Here is a 19,220-nt window from a genome sequence, read left to right as displayed (position 1 = left end):
TAACAAATGAGGCAGGTAGAACTTCAAAGCTAGCCCTGCAACCCAAGGACTTTTCGTTCAGTACTTGCCAAAGTGGAACATGAAGAAAGAAGTGAAACCTGCAGAACACTGGGACGGAAGGAACCTGAAGACATTCACAGTGATAGACAGTGATAAATTTTGCTTAGTTGCATAATACCTGTTAGAACCCTATATAATGACTAGCTGTATTGCTGTATGATTGTCACTCTCTGAGGAGGTGATCCAACCCTGCTGTTCCTGTGAATCTTCTACAATAAATACTGCTCAGAGTAACCCATGAGAGTTCGAGTCTCTCTCCAGCGCCTTCCTAATAACCTTTTTCACTTAACCAAGAAGTTTTTCTGGCACCTAACAATGGTTGAATTCACATGCCAGCCTTTTTCCTGTAACTGAACGTGGTGAAGGACACTCAGCTGTGGTCTCTCTTTTGCCCTGGGCCACTTAGGTCTCTAGGAGATCTGTGACCTTGCAGCTGCCATCCCTTTTTTGGTCGAATTCGGTTCAAAATGGCCAATATATCCCAAAAAAATCAGCAGGGGGAGGAAGGCAAAGGCCCTCTCCCCCCCACCCCCCCCACATGTGTCTCGCTCCCTGCAGTCAGGTTAAAGAAAAACACAAGAGATGGCACCACAAGCCCCAGTGAAGAGATAACAAAGTCTCTAGGGTGACCCTGGGTTACTGGGGGCATCTCAGCAGGTGAACGGAGACTTCGGCCTTGCAGGCAGGGATGGCCCCTCCGGCGACAGGGACCTCGCTCCGGCTTTGAGGGGGAGGGGCAGCCCCGGCCCGGCCGGGAACAAACCTGGGCACCGGGACGGCACCGGGACGGCACCGGGACGGCACCGGGACGGCACCGGGACGGCACCGGGACGGCACCGGGACGGCACCGGGACGGCAGGGAGGGGAGCGCAATGCACCTCGCTCCGCCCCGACCCCTCCCCGGGGCGGTCGTCCCCGCAGCCCGGCCACCACCCGCCCATCCGCCGGTTTCGCTTTCGTTTCCTCGCCCCGGCGGCTGGAGCGTCCCGGGGCGGAGCTGCCGGGGGCCGGCCAGCCGGGCGCAGTTCCGGACGGGGAAAGCAGCACCGCAGCGGCCATGGCGCTCGCTGCCCAAGCGCTGCAGCTTCTGTGCGCCAGCGGCGGCTGCCTGGAGCAGAGCGAGCTCCAGCGGCGGCTGCCGGGCCGGCCCACAGCCGAGCAGCTGTCGCGGGCGCTGCGGGACGCGCAGCGGTTCACGCTGGTGCGGCGGCCCGGCGAGGCGGGGGCGGCGGCGGCAGGCGGGGGGGTGGCGGTGGTGGTGGTGGTGGCCACCAGCCCTGTGCGGCTCTGCCAGGAGCACGGCGCGGGCTGCCCGGGGCACTGCGGGCGGCTGCACCTCTGCAAGTACCACCTGAAGGGGCTCTGCCGCAACGAGCACGCCAGGTGAGGGGCGGGCCGGGGCGCGTCCCGGGGCGCGTCCCGGGGCGCCTCCATCGCCGCCTCTCCGCCCGGGGCTGCTGGCGGGGACCCGCGCAGCGCTGCCTGGGCCGGAGGCGGGCAGGCGGGGCCGGGCCCTGCGGTGGGGGAGGCGCGTTTTCCCGGGGCTCGTGTGCTGCTCCCTGTCCCCGGGCGCGGCTGCCGCCCGCGTAGCCCCGTGTCCCCGCGGGGGCCGGGGCCTCGTCCGTCCTTGCGGGACCACGAAGCGAAGCCGCCTGTGCCCCGCGGCGGGGCTGGGCGCTGCTGCGGCCTGTGCTGGCCGCCCCGTTGCTGTCGATAGCGCTCACTAAACGCGTTTGTGGGGGTGAAAAAGAAGTGTTTCTGAGAAAGAAGTCTGTGACACTTCGGTTGGGGGCGGGTGCTGCCACCGCTTCCGCCTCTCGCCGTGGGCGGATGAGAGCTTGGGCCTGGGGGCGCAGGGGGCTCTGCCTGGGGGGCTCAGCCTCGCCTCACTGTGTCCTCCCCGCAGTGAGGGCGGCTTCCATGGAGGCTTTGCTCGCTCATCCCTGTCCTTTTCCCCCTTCATTTTTCCCAAAGGAGAGAGACACAGAGGTTGTTCTCCAGACTTTGGGGAGCAGCACTTCCTGCCCGGCTCACCCCCCAGCCAGGGCTTTGCTCTCCCCTTCCCGCACACGCTGCTGCACGCAAAACTCTTGAGCGCTTTGTGCTGCGTTTATCGGTTTGAGTGCATTACTCTGGCTTTTTGGTGTTTTCTTACGCGTGGTTGCGAGTTGCGGGTCAGAAATACCAGTATTGTCAGACTACGCTGATGCGATAATGACTGAAAAATCAGAAATAGCATGGTAATTATCCTCAGAGTAATTATGTAGTCTCTTTAGCAAATCACATAATGACTTTATAAAGGAGCGCTACAGATTCTTCTGAAACTAGATAATTTGGTGTGCTTTCTAAGCTGTTTAGTGTAGTATTGATAGGGTAGCAAAATAGTGCTAGTCTGTTACATTCACTTTGCACTTGGGTTTCTTGTAGGAAGGAATGCAGGTTTGTTCACAACTTCTACTCTGGCCACAATCTCTGTGTTCTAAAACAATACGGACTTGAGCATTTAAACAGTGGTGAACTTCGCCAGCTTCTGCTTCAAAATGACCCTTCTCTTTTACCAGAGGTGAGTAGTAGTGTGATGGTTTCATATCCTTGTCTTTCAGTGAGCATCACAAAGTGGAAGAGGCTTGATACTAGATGGAGATGTTAGGTGTCAGTTTAGTTAACGTAATGCAAATCTAAAACTTTAAATCTGCATCATCTGTTCTTGTCTGTGGTGGGTTGACCTTGTCTGGCAGCTAAACACACAGCCCCTCACTCACTCACTTCCTTCTCTCTTGCCCCCAGCAGAACAGGTGAGACAAAACATGAACAACAGAAGTGATAAAACTTGTGGATGGAGATAAAGACAGTTTAGCAAGCGGAGAAAAGAAGGGAGAAGTGTTACAAAGGAGGTTAGTCACCACCTCCCACAAGCAGGCCCATGTCCAGCAAGCCTCAGAGCAAGAGACACATTGTACAAAGGCCTGACCTCTGCTCCTTCCCCCCCTTTTTTTTTTTCTGAGGCGGGGCAGAGTGTAGGAAGCCTCAACGCTGTGCAAGTACTGAGCAGTAGCTGATACATTGGTGTGTTATCAGCACTGTTTTGGTCACAAATCCAAAACATAGGGCCATACAGTCTGCTATGAAGAAAGTTAACTCCATCCCAGACGGATCCAGTCTCTCTTACCGTCAAATTCAGGTCCAAAAGTTCACCATTCCAAAACTAGAAAACCAAGGAGTCTGGGTAGTGACATTGTAAAATCCATTATCCTACATTTATATGACTTAGAACAAAATCCTGTCTGCTTGAGAATGTCTGTAAGATGCTTGTCTGTTGAAAGATGTCAACAGGGAAAAGGAAAAACTATCAAGTAATCATTTGGAAGACAAGAAGAAAGAGGAAACTTGTATACGTCTTTTAAATGCAAATGTAGACAAGTAGCTGTAAAAATTTAAAATCATTCATTCAGACAGTCTATGTGAGGACATTGTACTTTAATCTTTAAATTATTTCTTTTTTTTCCTCTACCCAAGGTCTGCTTGCATTATAACAAAGGTGATGGACCTTATGGATCTTGTACTTTTAAAAAGATCTGCACCAAACTGCATGTTTGCCAGTACTTTTTGCAGGGACAGTGCAGATTTGGCAGCAGCTGCAAGCGATCCCATGACTTATTAAAGTCAGAATGTTATGAGAAACTGGAGAAACAGGGAATGAGTTCAGACATTATTGAGAAACTGCCCTCCATTTATAGGAATATGTATGACATAAAAAGTGGCAACAGGAATACATATGACATAGAAGATACCAAGTCTTCAGCATGCAAAGGTAAATGATATCATCTTTTGAAAACACCAGAAGAAAAGTCATTATATTGAATGTAATATTCTCACAGAGGTCATTAAGGGAAAAAAAAAAAAAATGAATTCACATCTTGATGTGTCTTGTACCTATCTCATCGACAGAGATTTCTGTCTTCCTAAGTGAAGGGCATTTCAAGGCATGGGCTCCTGAGAAATAAAGTGCTTAGTGTTTGTGAAAGTCTTAAATGTGGGGTTAGAAAAGCACGACAGGAACAGGAAACAGGGAGATCTCTATTTTTTTATCAATAAAAAACATAAAAAGCATAAAAAGGTTAGAAAATTGTTTGAAAATAGGGGTGGCATTTACTTGTGTGATTGTAAACTACTCATATTTTCTTTAATGTAGTGGTTGTCTAGCACAAGAATTCACAGGCAGCAGTATCCCAGGTACTTCTCAAAGATGTAATATGTTTGTTGTTATTTTCTTTTGAAGTTCCTTAGAATTATAAGTATAATAGGGAAGAAAAGGCTAATGGAATGGTAAATCCAAGTGTGTGTGTGTTCGTCTCTGCTATTCTCCATGCAGTTCCTTCTTTTCTTCTGTGTTAGGTGTGCTTTAATTTACAGAAGTATCAAATTTTGAGACTTCAGATTTTATAACTACCAATGTGAACAGCTACGTGAAATGCACGGTTGACTCAATTCCTTCTAGAAATGCAGAGGCATTGAATTATGTTCTTATTTTGTGGTGATAGCTAAAATCTGCATTTGAGGAATTCAGCCATTGCAGGACAGTCAACTTCAGAAAGGATGGATAAAGGGATAGGACTTTTGAGTATACAAGGTTATCAAAGACTTCAGTGTCTTTCTGGAGCTGAATGCAGTTATAAATACTGTTTTCAGGCTTCTTCCCTACCTGCAGGTGCACTTTTAAGAGGTCTTGTTGAAACAAAGTGTATTAATAAGGCTTATTCCCCACTCTAGAGAGAAAACACAGCTCTAGCCGAGAGTCCTCAACCACAAATGATGAGGAATTGGAACAGATCTGTTTATATCATCTCTGCAGAAGTTGTGGCTTTAAAGGTAGGTGGTGACTGTAGCAAGTGCAGTCTATTTTCCTTTTCTCATAAAGAGAAAGCGATAGGCATCTTTCACAGAAAGGGGAAATTTCAGAACTTATGCTTATCTTTGTTTGAATCTCACTGTAATCTTAAGTGCTGGTAGGAAAGTGTTTGACCTACCTGGTGTACAAAATGAAGGAGCTGTTTTGTTTTACACTGAAATGTATAATATGAGCATGTGTTGGAGATTGGCTACTCCGTCTGTGTTCACCTAAGGGCTTGCTGAATAATAGGAGTCCTATTTCCAAATAGCTACAAAAAGATACTCTGAATTCTGCCTTCTTCTTTTTTATTTCTAGCATGCTTTGCTCTCATCTGTCTGAGCTGTCTCCCTTTCAAAATGTCCCAACTTGTCCAGGAAAAAGGCTGCTGTGCTGGCTTTCTTGTTGGGTTGTCCATTTGTCATCCTTTTCCTTCTTGATGTTCTTGACCTGTAGTAGTCCCTGACATACTGCACACCTTCTTGTATGAACTGTGTGGTGGAGTCTCCTTGACTTGCCCTGATTGCAGATTGTTCTACAAAAACTAGCCTCAAGTTTATGCATGTGTGTACTGGTGATGTGATCTTCACTCTTATGGAGGAATGACTGCATACTGACCCTTCAAATGGTTTCTAAGTAACACTTGTGATACATGCTACCATTATTCTTGTTCCTGGTGAAGCCTCAACCCTTAGAGACTTCTTGAAGTCCCTACATGTGCTACTTCCTATCCTAAAGCTAAGCACTGTTGGGTTGTTTTCTTTGGTTGTTTTTTTTAACCATAGTAATACCACTTTGAGACTAAGTGGTTTAGCACAGATATTTGAGTCTACACTGTTATTCTAGACATGAAATAATAGCCTGTATGAGCTTCTCCTCTCAATTTATTGTAAATTTTTGACTCTGAAACACTTCTACTACTGAGCTTCTGCTAGTAGTTTCAATGCACAAAGAGAATGTAGTAGATACAGAAGCTGAACTTCTGCCTAAATTAAAAAATTAAGTTTCGCTTGCTTATGCCGGAAAATTCTGAACTACTGCTTGTAATGATTCCAAAGGTGAATACTTTCCATAGCTATGCGTTTGATACTTTGACCAGGTGTAGAGCAGTGAAATGTTGGATATTTTTTCTCACTGCCTGTAAAAATAATGTTTGGTTTTTGGTTTTTTTTTTAACATTTACAGACAAGTGTATTAGAACTCATTTTCACTTGCCATATAGATGGCAGATTTCTGATGGTAATACCTGGAAGGACTTGAAGAATATGGAAGAAATAGAAAAAGCATATTGTGACCCCCATAACACCAGGTATAAACTCTTATAAAGATCTAATAAACTTTAGAGTTTGCTGTATTAGACCTGGCCCTTAGTGGCTATAAATTGCTCTGGTTCTATTTCAGTCATTACATAAGTGGCTTACTTTGGTATTCTTCTACTGACCTCACTTTGCTGATCTGTTGCCAGAGATCTGATCCATTGTGACTTACTTATGCCTGGAGATTGTATAGTACCCTCTGGGTTACCCTACTGGATTTCGCTGGCATGGAGTTGTCTTCCTTCGTAGCAGCCCATACATTTGTGACTAAAACAGTGCTGCTAATACACCAGTGTTGTAGATGTTGCTGAGTAGTGCTTGCACAGAGTCAAGGCTTTCTCTTTTTCCCACTCCGCCTGGAGGTGGGCAAGGGGTTGGGAGAGGATCAGCTGGGACAGCTGACCTGAACTGACCAATGGAGTCTCTGATACCATATATTAATAACGTTATGCTCAGCAGTAAAACCTCAGGCAGAGGAAAAAGAAAGTTGTGGTGTTGGTTTCCAAGGTGGCTGCTATTTGGAGGCTGGCTGGATAGGAGACTGCCTCTGGTAGGTGGTGAGTGACTTGCTTTATTTATTTGTTTGTTTATTTGCCACCCCCACTTCTTCACCTGTTGAACTGCCTTCATATTGACCCATAACTTTTCTCATTTTGCCCTTCCTATTTTCTACCACTTGTCAAGCAAGGAAGGGCAGGGGGATGAGCGAGCGGCTGTGTGGATACTTGGTTGCTGACTGGGGTTAATCCACCACAGTTGCTTTATGTGACTACCTGCAGACTCTCTAGTATTCTTTGCTGTGAATAAATGTATAAATACTTCCTACTGCTGCTACCATAACAATACTTAATCCTCACTGAGGATGGCTGGAAAACTACAGAGAATGGTGTTTTTATCAAAAGTACTTGTGAGAATCTGTCTTTGGTTAGAGCTTGTTAATACACAGCTTGACCCCATGATTAGAAGTAACCTTCTTTTTCACCTTTTGAGCTGGAGGATGGAAAGGTAGCATAAGACTTGGCCCTCTAACCCCTTTTCCCCCAGTCCATATTGTAGAACTGGTAGAATACCTTGTGTACCTGGAGAGAGAGAGATATTCTTGGGTTTAGAGAACCGCTAAGAATATGGAAACACCTTTAAGAGTTTGGAACGAGTTATGTAGCACAAAGAGGGTATTGGAAGGGGCTTATGCCAGTGCGCTGCGTCCCATGCTAGAGGATTTACCTGGCCCACTAATGTTACGTTAGAGGCTCCTTGAAGCCGTGCTTAAGTTATGACACTGTTCAGTTTAGAGTGTAGTTGGTTAGCAAGAAGCAGGCAGTGTACATTTTCCACTGTTTCTGTTCATCTTATGTATCTCACGAATTTATGTGTTGATAATGGTTACGATCCAGGGAGCCAATGCGAGATGTAATATTGTAATGCAAAATCCATACGAACACAAGACAGAGCCGGGATTGTTGTAGAAGCTGCAGGTTTGCGTTCTGTTTCTGAGTGATGTTGACTTAATTTGAAAATTTGTGGTGGGCTCTTGAACCTATGTGTAAAGCTTCACAGACAGTTCTAAGTTTTTTTCTCTCTTCTTGTTCTTTTTTTTTTAATAGATTTAATAATGGTGTTACTGAAAGTGGCTCCATCTTGTCACGTATCTGTTTTCTGAATATGCGCTGTGGGTTTGAAAAGATTAGACGTCTTTCTACAGCCTCCTCTGTGACCAAACCCCCTCACTTCATTCTTACAACAGAATGGATCTGGTACTGGGAGGATGAGTATGGCCTGTGGCAGGAGTATGGAAAACAAGTAAGTGTGGAGAAATGGGGAAACTCAACTCTGTGTTAAAAGCACAGAACTACTAAAAAATACAGTGTTTATATCCTCCTACTCTTTTGTTACCCTTCCTCCTGCCCCTACTATACAGATGGACTTTAAAGGCCTAATGGGATCTTTTCCCTGCAAATTTAATTGGTTAAGGTAGGGGAGTGCTTGCTGGTGAGTCACAAATAAAATTGACGGATAATTCTTCAGTGAGCCATGTCAGATAGGATCACATTAACGCATTGTTTTCATTGCTTGTGTCCGAAACTTTATTTTCTGAGGTTCCGTTACAACTCTGTCTTTCCCAAGGTGAATGTGTGGTCTCAGTAGTCGTGTTCACTGCATGCACTTCAAAGTGTAAGTTTAGGCTTCATAACACTGCTTGGTTTGTTTTAGGGGCAGTTTCAATGGCTTAATACATGTTTTTTGTCTAATGTGTATTATCATGCACAGAAGTTGGTACATGCTGCAGCCACCATACCATCTAAGAGTTGTTGGTTTTAAACTTGTTTGTATATAACAGACCAGGAAAATTATTTTTTCTATGGTTTTGGCCTGACAGGATGTTAATCATGTAGCTGCTACTGTCTCCAGTGATGACCTAGAGAAAGCTTATATAGCTAAAGGTTCTCCAAAGCTGAACTTCGAAGCTGGGAGACATAAATATGAACTCAATTTTGGAGGTAGGTTGTATTTGCTTTGATTTTTCATTTTATTTCTCCTTCAGTCCCTCCCTTCCTCCTTCACAGGTCTTTTGTGGTTTTAAACTACATTACTAAAGGAGATGGGATAGAGAAATTTGAACTTTGAACTACAATGCTTAGAGAGACAGAGCTTCTATCAAAGTTGTCGGAATAAGAGCTGCTCACATAAGCAAAGTGGCATTCTTATTCTTCCATTTAATTTTTGAGAAGTTCTTTTGCTAAGTTTCAAAATGTCTGCCAGCAAGTCAAAGTGTGATGTCACCATTGATGCTTTCACCAACACAAATGGTGAGAAACTTCTGGAAGACTTAGCAGACCAGAAGCTGGCTTGCCATAATCACTGGCTTGCAGAGGAAAGAGTTTTTGGGCAAAGTGTGGCGTCCAGATGATCCTTAGTATTGCAAGACTTGTGTAGCTGTTTGTTCATAGCTCTACCTGTCTGGAAAAGCTGAGAACATGTCGTGTCTACGTCAAAGTAGGAAGATGTGTTTCCCAAGAGTTCAGGAAATGTAAGCCACTTGTGATGGCACTGTCATCTCTAATACTGTTACCTTTCCAGATAGTCTCTTCAAAAATCACAGGGAATAGTGATGGTGGGAATCAAGCCATCTAGACTGTCATTTTGGTGTAGTTGCCTTTGATCCAGCTCTCCATTACTGCCTCATTCTGCATGAAAATAAAAAAATGAAGCAGAAAGGGCATATGATACGTGGTTTGTGATGCAATTTAAAGCAGTGCTGTGAACATCTGTATAGACTGGGGAAACTTGTCTGGCTTAGAAAAGAAAATTGCATAGTAAATCAATCTCTTTTCTGAGGTTTTGGCTTTTTTAGTAACCTAGGCAAACATGTGCTATGTCTTCCATAACTTAGTTTCTAGGCTTGGTAATGCCAAGAGGTTTTTTTGTTTGTTTTATTCCTTCTCTCTGAAGATAAGGCCTTATTCTGCTGGTTGCTACCAATTCTTAGTTACTAGTATGATGTGGCAGTAGCTACAGAGGTTCCAAGATCCAGAAACAATGCCTCTAAAATTCAGGTTGCTGTGACTTGTTTCTGTTGGTGGTCAATAGAAATGATCTGTGATAGCTATTAGGTTGCGTTTATAGGATTTGAACTCTACAACTACACATAAGAAAACAGTATCTTGATTGCAAATTGAGGAGGGATGCAAAACATGGAGCAGAAGTAGATATTCGGTTTACAGTGACCCTTTTCAGTAAAGTGTGGCTGATTGGAACAGTGAAGGAAAAATAGCTACCGGTGCCTGTCATTCCTTCTAAAGTTATGAGCAAAACTGAAACTGAAATCCTTGTCGGTGATTTATACAGATAGACCATGGGTTCCACATCCTGCTATCACTTCCCTTTGTGTAGCAAGAAAAAGATCTTGGTGTGTTTTTTTTCAACATTTTTGGCAAAACAATGTAGTAGCAAGTTTTTTGGAAGCGTGAAGGCTTTCTAAAACATCTTTCTGATTGTTCAGTTTTTGTTGTCTTTTTTGTTTGGTTTGTTGTTGTTGTTTGTTTTTCTTTAGCCATGATTCAGAAAAACCTTCGCTACACAACAGAGAGAAGGATTTGCAGAAGACCTAAATTTGTCTCTCAGGCCGAGGTAGAAAAGGCAAGAGCGAGGTAAGCTGCAACTGCTCCTTCTGAGATGATGAATTTAGTGCATTGTGAATGCAATGTCTTCCAATGTGAATGAGTAGCTGTTAAGACAATTTTAAAAGAAATTGAGAGAGGAAGTGACATACCTTTCCTCCAACAATTTCTACCCAGGGCAGTATTGCAGCCTGACCAGCAGTTTTTAAGCAATTTAGGAACCTTGGGAATAAAGGAAGTTTGGGCTTAGTCACAGAAAGTGTGGAAGCATATAAAATAATTCAACATGTAGCAGTGTTGTAGGGAGCCTTTGATTAGAGGGAGCTGTCTTACTAGAGCAGCTGATACAGATGGAAGCAAGAAGTTTTATGCATAGTAGCCATTTCTGATGTCTGAATTCAGTGATTTTCAAAGCTAATTACAAGTTTAGAACCAGTTCTTTTGAGAACAACCAGACGGTCTGAGAGGATAGTAGTACTTGACACAGGTGGCGCAAAAGGTGACAGTCTGCAAGGGGAGAAGTTCTATATAATTGCATGCAACTGCCAGCTTTTTTGTACATTCTCTTGCATCACAAAGTGCTTGCTTAAACAACAGGAAAAAGAGCAACTAAACACACTATAATTGAGGTGGAAGTAGAGTGAAGGGCTGTATATATTCTGTTTCTGACATACTGATATGATACTAGATGCATTTTTATTTATCTACCCTGTTGTAGCAGGGCTTCTATGTATTCATTCAACTCTTTGCAACTAAGAAGACTACTTTGATCTTTAGTTCAGTGTATATCTAATATTTTTTTCTCATTTGACATCTCACTTCCTTCCATAAGTCTTGACATGATGATTTAGAACAAATATTTTCATGTACCGAAATATTTCTGAATATGTTCAGCTGCTTATATGCTCCATAAATTTGGCAAAGATGTTTAGTATCGTGTACATAAAATGTAGGGATTTATTTTGTTTTAATTACATGTTTTGTAATATCTTGTAATGTACAGGGGCTTTAAACATACAGAAGAGTTTAGGGGCATTCCAGCTCACTGGGACAAATCTGCTGTGCCTGAACTGGGATTCAAGGTTTGGAGCTTTTTGGTTTTTCTCTCCATCAGTTTTGTTGTGTACAGGTTTGTTACATCACAAGTTCAATGTTGCTTGTGCCTTCATAGATGACTGTTTCTTGTGTAACGTACTGCAGAGGTGTTGGTAAATTTGAGCTTGGTATCACACTTGACAGGCCTAGAGCAGAAACTAGAGCCTAATTTCAACTAACAAATGGTGGCAGTATAACAATGGAAACATTGACTTCCAAAGGCTACTATTTATCCCTTTCCTTGGCAAATTTGCCTGAATTAGCAAGAGTGTTACAGGTGCCCAAGATACATAGCTTGGAAACCCAAGGTGCTAAACTATCGGAGCTTAATTCTACCTCTGAACTTCAGGGTTGCCATTCCCTGAGCTGTGTATAGGTAGACTGTTGTACATCTATGGAGCACTGCTGAAATCAACAGTTCCGGCTGGCATCATTTATCACTCCAGTGGAGTGAACTTGTTTACCTTTGTAACACACCCAGTTAATATCTGCATGGTTTACCTTTGCTGACTTCTTGCTTGCTTCTGCTACCATCTCTGACAACTCTAGTAACTATACCTGCAGAAAAGATCTTATATGAAGCCTGAAAACTACTAACTTGCAAAATGCAGATCCTCAAGAAATTGTCAATAAAAACTAGGGAAGGCTAACGTTGACATTCTTGATGTTCCTAGGGAAAACATGCAAGTAGGAAACTTTGATTGCTTTCAAGACTCTCATATAAGAAAGTGATTTTTGGCAGTCTGTCCCTACTCTTCCCTAGACCTGTTGAACAAATAAAGTGTTTTCAATTTATTTAAAAGCATAGCAGGCAGTGCAGTTTATATTCACTGGCTGTAGGGAGTATAAACTATAAAGATTTAAAAAGCATGGGTGTAAAGGTGCTCTTTGATTTGCTGCAACGTAAATTCTCCATTCTTTTTTATTTATGTGCTCATTTCTTCTATGTATTTAGGTACTGTTTGATATATGTATGCAATTGTATCTTGGCCCAATTATTAAATGAGGCTGGGTGGCTGCACAAAAGCATGCAGCTCCTTTAATGTCTTGTGGGAGAGCAGTCTGGGTGTCCTAACTCCAGGAGTTAATTTTCCCTAGGTAAGAGCTCACTTTTACAGAGCAGGGATCTCTAATCTCCCTTTCTACCAAGAGTATTTTTGATGCTCGTACCTCTGTTTCACAGAAAAGACTTTAAAGGTCTGAAGAGTGCATTATGTACGGTGGCTTTGTTATGATTCAGTAAAAGATGGGAGTAGCTTTTTAATTGTTTCCTTACAGCTGATTGAGCTTCACCCTTCTTCTGAAGAATACAATAAAGTAAAGGTGGACTTCCAGCGCACAATGCCCAAAACAGTTATTAAAAGAATTCGTAGAGTTCAGAACCCATCTCTCTGGGAACTGTATCAATGGTATGTGTCAAATACTGCTCCTGTATGTGTGCATGAAGTTTGTTGTTTCTGCAGTTAGCTGTATGCCAGACATAATTATTCCTCAAATGTAGCTGCAATTAGGAATCTGTTTCCACTCCCTCACGGAAGTACCTGGCCAGGGTCAACACTGAGATAAAGAGCTATCAACAAAACCAAAATTCAGTCATGACATAATGCTTAGAATAACTAGATGGGCTCTGTGGGAGGAATCCTTACGCTTGGGTAAGTGGTTCTGACTTCTGCCAGGCCTGTGTGCAGGACAGCTGCCTTCCACTGAAGCTTTGAAGCTGGTAATGAGTCACATCTGGCACAAACACTGGTTTGTAGCTGGTCAAAACTGAAACAGCCTTCAAAACTAAATGCAGAACTCACTGAGGGAAAGCCTTAACATGAACTCCTGTGTTCAGAAAAAAAATAATGGATAAGAATCTGCCTACTTCCCAAAGACAGTAAATGAAACAAAACATTTTTCTTGTTAAGTATCTGGGGGCATTTGTGTATAACAGAAGCATTTTTGTAGCCAGCTAGACAGCAGGACACCCTCTATGCCCAAAGTTCAGACCTTAGTATAAGTATTTTCAGAAAGTACTCTGTGTGAAATTACCTCTGAGTGCTAGTATGGCTGGAATGTGTCTGGGTACATCCACTGTGAAATTGCAAAAACACTGCTGCTTATTGCAGGCAGAAGGAACAAATGCAGAAGAGCAATGGTGGAAAGGCTGCAGATGAGCGATTTTTATTTCATGGAACCAGTGAAAAATACATTGATGCTATCTGTCAGCAAAATTTTGACTGGAGGATCTGTGGCCTTCATGGGACAGTCTACGGCAAAGGTTGTCTTTCATCTTTTTCGTTAACCTTAGACTTACTACAAAATTCTCAGTAGTTACTGCAGAGGTGTGAAGTTACGAAGAGGGTGCTCAGCCAATCTAGGGCCTAGCTCTGTGATGATGAGGATGGCATAGCTGACTTCTGCAGTGATTACGTGGAGCTATGGCATACTGAAAGGCCTTTATGCTCCACTCTGCCCTTGCAAGAAAAGACAAGCTTAGGAGAGTCCAGTTCTAGGGACAGTTTCTCCTAGAGTCCAAGCTTACTTCTTTTCCAGTTTCTCCAAGCTTCTATGGGAAAGGAAAATGGCATTATTTGCCTTTTTTTTTCAGGAACATAAATGCCATTCTGAGTACAGGCTTTTTGCATTGTTAGCAAATGATATTCCTTTACATTGTCCTGTGTGCAGGAAAGGATCAACATACCAAGTGGAACAGCCAAGTGACAGGCTACCCACCCATCCGATTGAAGACCTCGTAACTCTCAGAACTGTTCTGCTGAATATTAGTAGCCTCTCTTAGGAGAAGAAATTCAATGAGACTGGGGAGAGAGGTAGATGTCTAGGAGAAGGAGGAAATCTTTTTGAGGAACATGGTAACGTTATAAACATTACTTGTGTGGCTTTTTAGTATGTGTGCTGTGAAAAATAAAAGTGTAGGTAAAGCACAGTGGTCAATTTCAATAAGAATGCCATTCAGGACAGGAGTGAAGGCTTTGGAAAGGCCATTCATGAACTGTTTCATGGCTTTTTCTTATGAATTCACTTTCACACTATCACTCCCTTCCCTGCAGTTTTGGTGTCTTATCAACTCTGTCTTGTTTTTTCTTCTGCAGGAAGCTATTTTGCAAGGGATGCATCTTATTCTGACAACTACTGCAGGGAAGGCTCACACACCAAGACAATGTTTCTGGCACGGGTGCTGGTGGGGGAGTTCACTCTTGGTTGTTCTTCTTATGTTCGGCCTCCCTTGAAGGACAACCAAAACTTCTATGATAGTTGTGTGAATAACTATTCAAACCCTTCTATCTTTGTCATCTTTGAGAAACAACAGATTTATCCAGAGTATCTCATAGAATATATTGACCAAGCACTGGCAAAAATGCTATAGCAGCAAAACCTTTGCTGGTTTTGCTGGGATCGAGTTAATTTTCATCACAGTGATTAAACTCTTTTCTTTTTGTAGCTAGCACAGTCTTTTCTTTTGGATTTATATGAAAATAATGTGATAACACACTGAACTTCCCATGCCTTTGCGTGGCTCACAGTTAATTTTTTCTTTCCAGTAGCTAGGCTGTGTTTTTGAGTTAGTATGAAAAGAATGTGAGGACTGGCTAATGTTTTGGCTGTTGCCAAGGAGACCAAGGACTTTTTCAACTTTCTGGCTACAGGTGCACATAGAAGCCAGGAGGGAGCATAACAGGACAGAACCTAGACTGACATCCAGGCTGGCCAATGAGCTATTCCCTACCATTAGCGTCATGCTCCATATGTAGCTGGAACCAGCTTTTCCAGCTCTGCCATTTACTCTTTTTTTTTCTTCTGGGATTGGCTGTTCAAGACCAGGGTGCTCTCTTTTCTGAGACCAGGTGTTCAGTATGATCATGTTTGAGCACGAACTGCTGTCCAGATCTTCATTCTTCTGGCATCGGCTCTTTGGAACTGGAGGTCACAATTGCTGCTCAGGAATGGGCAGAGTATTGGTCACTGGTTGGTGAGCAATTGCATGGTGTATCACTGATTTTGTATATACATTGTTATAATTTTCTCTTATGTCTTATGAAATTGTTCTTATATGAACCTATGAGTTTCTCCCTTCCCTTCCAATTTTATTCCTTATCCTGGTTGGGGCAGGGGGTGGGAGGTGAGTGCGAGGCTGTGTGGTCCTAGTTGCCAGCTGGGGTTAAACCATGACAGAGAGTAAAAGTAATTTTTAGAAGTTTTGTAATTGGGTAGATGAATGTTCAGAAACATTTATTCTCTATTCTTTCTGTGCAATAGAAAATGAGGGATAAAAAGACACAAAGGATGTCTTAGAATTCCTAAACTCCTGTGCCTATCTCCTGTTGTTTAGCAGGCATCATGTTTCCCTGCCTTACTAGAAACTTCTGTGTGTTAGTTTAGTTCACTGATGATTGTAACATGAGAACTGGCTATGACTGCCAAGTTTAAACAATATTTAGTTGTAATTGTTTCAGGAAAGATCTATACCCGTGCTTGTTGGTCAGAGGCTGTCTCCTACCTGCTTATCTTTTAACTCAAAATTTGATAAAACCTGGGTTTTTTAAATAATATGTCTCCTGTAGCAGTAGACATTGAAGCGTTTGCAAATGAGACTGTATAATCTCTGTGCTCCACTTATTGCATGAATTCTTACCAGCACTTGTTTTTTGTCCCTAGTTAATCTTCGCCAACAAAGCCTCAAAAATTAAACTTGCTTGGTTATTCTGGTTTTGACTGCAATATAGTTAATTTTCTTCCTAGGAGCTGTTATAGTGCTGTGTTTTGGATTCAAGATGAGAGTAATGTTGATAACACGCTGATGTTTCAGTTGTTGGTGAGCAGTGCTTACACAGAGTCAAGGACTTTTCAGCTTCTCATACCACCCCACCAGCGAGAAGGCTGGAGGTGCATAGAAGCTGAGAATGGACAGAGCTGGGACAGCTGACCCAAATTGGCCAAAGGGATATTCCGTATGGTGTCGTGCCAAACAAAAGAAACCTGGGTGAAGTTGGCCGGAGGGTGGCAGCTACTTCTCAGGGACTGGCTGGGCATTGGTCAGCGAGTGGTGAACAGTTGCATTGTGCATCGTTTGTTTTGTGAATTATTTTATTATGATTATTATTATTTTCCCTTTTTTTATCCTATTAAACTGTCCAATTCTCTGTCCCAGTGGAGGGGAGTGAGCGAACGGCTGTGTGATGTTTAGCTCCCTGCCAGGTGAAACCACAGCATTGTTGAAAAGGAACTGGGACTTATTTTCCCTTGTTAATTTTCTCATTTAAAACAAGTACCAAGGACATGAAGCATAACAAGGGTTGCTTGGTGCTGTGCTACTCTGAGTAGCTACTCTGTCGAATAAATGCTGTATTTTAGGTCTGTGAGAACTGAAGTTTTTCATGACTTTCACTGTGTATGCAAATGAGAGAGTGCTGGCAGGTGCCCGGGGTAAAGAAGAGGCGGGAACTCCTGCTGTAATTTAAAAACATCATGGGCGTGAAATACACAGTTTGCACTACTTGATTAGCAAAACAGTTGTTTCTGTGGAGCTACTTTCAGGTACTTTACAGCTGTTGGGAAGGACAGTGAGCGACTCTCATTAGGTTTACTGTCCCTTTGGTTGCAGGAGATACACTGGTTACCTCTGGAATCAAGGTGCCTTTGGACTTTCTTGCATGAAAAACGTGCTTTCCTGGGGAGTGGTCTTCAGCCACAGAGCTGAAACCTTTTAAAAATTAATAGTGTTGAGCAGGAAGCATACATGTATGCAAATAAAAAAATACTTGAGCTGTCAAGTATTTCTTAAGATTAAAAAGTTGCTGATGAATAGATCAATACTTTATCACAAATTTAATGCTCCTAAATGAGTACTTGTTAGCTATAGTGTGCTGCAAGAGCCTTAAGATTTACTTTGTATAGGACCAAAAAAAGCTCATCATTACCTGTATTTGAGAAGTGCTTCTTTTTAATTCATCTGGATGATGAGTGACAGGTGTACACTGGGTAATTCGTGTTATTTCAGCACTGGGAACCAGGAGCTTAGCCATGGTTAGCTGGAGTAAGTCTGTGCAGAACTCTGTTTATGTGACCATAAAGCTAGCAATATGATATCTAAAGGAAATTAACTCCGTGTTTAAACCTAGAAAAACACAGGATGTGGAAAAACAAGTTGACTGCATTCTTTCTTTTGAAAGATTTGTAATAGAAAATATATAATAAATCTCATGTCAGTAAATGAGCTTGTCAGTAAATGCTACATTCATTGAGGAGTATGTGTATGAAAGCTTTTGTACCTGTGCAGAATAAGATTTTTCTGCCAAAACAAAAAACATGTTAATCTGCACATTCCTGGCAAATGAGAATACTGGTGGGACGCCTTTCTTTCTCTGAACATAATCAGCATTTCAGCTAAGAACTGGAATAGATAAAGTCATGTTAATATTTTGCTAGAAAATTGAAACAAACATTTTTCCATGCAACAAGTTGAGACATTTTTAATAACATTTTCTGATGGCTAGTAATATTTTTAAAACCTTAATTCTTGGAGAGGATGTGTTAGTGTGTGTGCAAGTGTATGTAAATAAAATGACTGGAATAAAATGGCTGGTTTTGTTACTTTGTCATCTGTTATTTCTCCATTAACACAAAAAAGTTACCATGTTTTCCACGTTTGAAACTGCAATGGTAACTTTCTTGTGTGTAGTAAATAAACAACTATTTCAACTACTGAATTCCTTGTAATGATTTTCTCTCTCTTAATACTAAAAGCACCAGGTTCCTGAGTTCTTAGAAACTTTCTTAAAGGTGCTGCTTTTAAGCAGTGGAGTCCCTCTACACCTGTTTGGGTTGCATTTGGAAATGAACAGATGAAAGTGTGATTTGCATTAAATCTATACTTTAGACAACAGTTGATATTGAACCTCTTTTCTGAGTGAGGAGGATATCTCTTGGCTACTTAAGAAATTGAGCAGGATCAGTGTAATAATCCATCCCTCACTCCTACAGCATGTGAGGAGAAAGATAAGCTGCAAAAGTTGTTCCCTTTCTTGATAACAGATCCATCCTGGCAAGACAGATGGCAAGCCAGCAGAAGCCAAACAACTTTGCTCTGCCAGTAGCGCCCAGCGTGGAGCATCGTCATTTACGAACCCCTGACCCCCACCCACTGGGCTGGTTAGGGGTCTGGCAGGTTAGGAGTCAACGCACCACACCATTTGATGAGTTTTACCTGTAATCAGGTTTGTCGTGATATCCTGCCTTGATTTTTATCAGATGTCTGTGTCAAAATAGCTTCTGTAAATGGTGGCAGCGAAGGAGTGGCAGTACATTGCCAAGTTCAGATGCCTGCAGCCTGGCAAAGTAGGGGTGGTGGAGAAGAGGGACTTGGGTGGATGGCATGTACCAGCCATGGTCCTGTACTCAGTGCTGCTTGGCTTGGAGAAGACTTCCACGTTGCTGCTTTGCTTTTTTGCATTTGAGCCAAAGGGGGTTGTAGAAATGCTGTTTTACTTGGAATACTTTTTCCAGCACAAAACCCGGGAGGGTGGGTGGCTGTTTTGTATTGCCAGGTTTACTGATGCTTATTTGTTCTAGCAGGGGATGGGCTTCATGGGCCTGAAGAGCTCCCTTGCACTTTTTGGTTCAGGCTCAGTCATGGCTTCATCTCTACTTGCAAAAATCGTAGCGATTGAGGGAATCCTGCTCTTTCCTTGAAAGTAGCCCTAGCACCCAGCAGTGTAGGGAGCAAACAGCTTAGACACTAAT

The 19,220-nt window shown here is 42.8% G+C and overlaps 1 protein-coding gene across 1 annotated transcript; it reads left to right on the top strand.

The window, feature by feature from the left end:
• Nucleotides 1-1,117: 1,117 nt before the first annotated feature.
• Nucleotides 1,118-18,026, top strand: PARP12 (poly(ADP-ribose) polymerase family member 12; the record flags this gene model as incomplete). Its single annotated transcript, XM_080359798.1, has 12 exons — nt 1,118-1,443; nt 2,488-2,623; nt 3,577-3,871; nt 4,831-4,929; nt 6,134-6,257; nt 7,869-8,064; nt 8,642-8,762; nt 10,316-10,412; nt 11,386-11,464; nt 12,756-12,886; nt 13,589-13,740; nt 14,573-18,026. 12 exons carry the CDS (start codon nt 1,118-1,120, stop codon nt 14,845-14,847), a joined length of 2,031 nt encoding a protein of 676 aa, XP_080215924.1. The 3' UTR covers nt 14,848-18,026.
• Between the last annotated feature and the right edge of the window lie 1,194 nt (nt 18,027-19,220).

This window comes from Nesoenas mayeri, assembly GCF_963082525.1.
Source record: "Nesoenas mayeri genome assembly, chromosome: 1".
NCBI lineage: Eukaryota > Metazoa > Chordata > Aves > Columbiformes > Columbidae > Nesoenas > Nesoenas mayeri.
The sequence above is the reverse complement of the archived record's forward strand: the minus strand, read 5'-3'. Positions and strand labels throughout refer to the sequence as shown.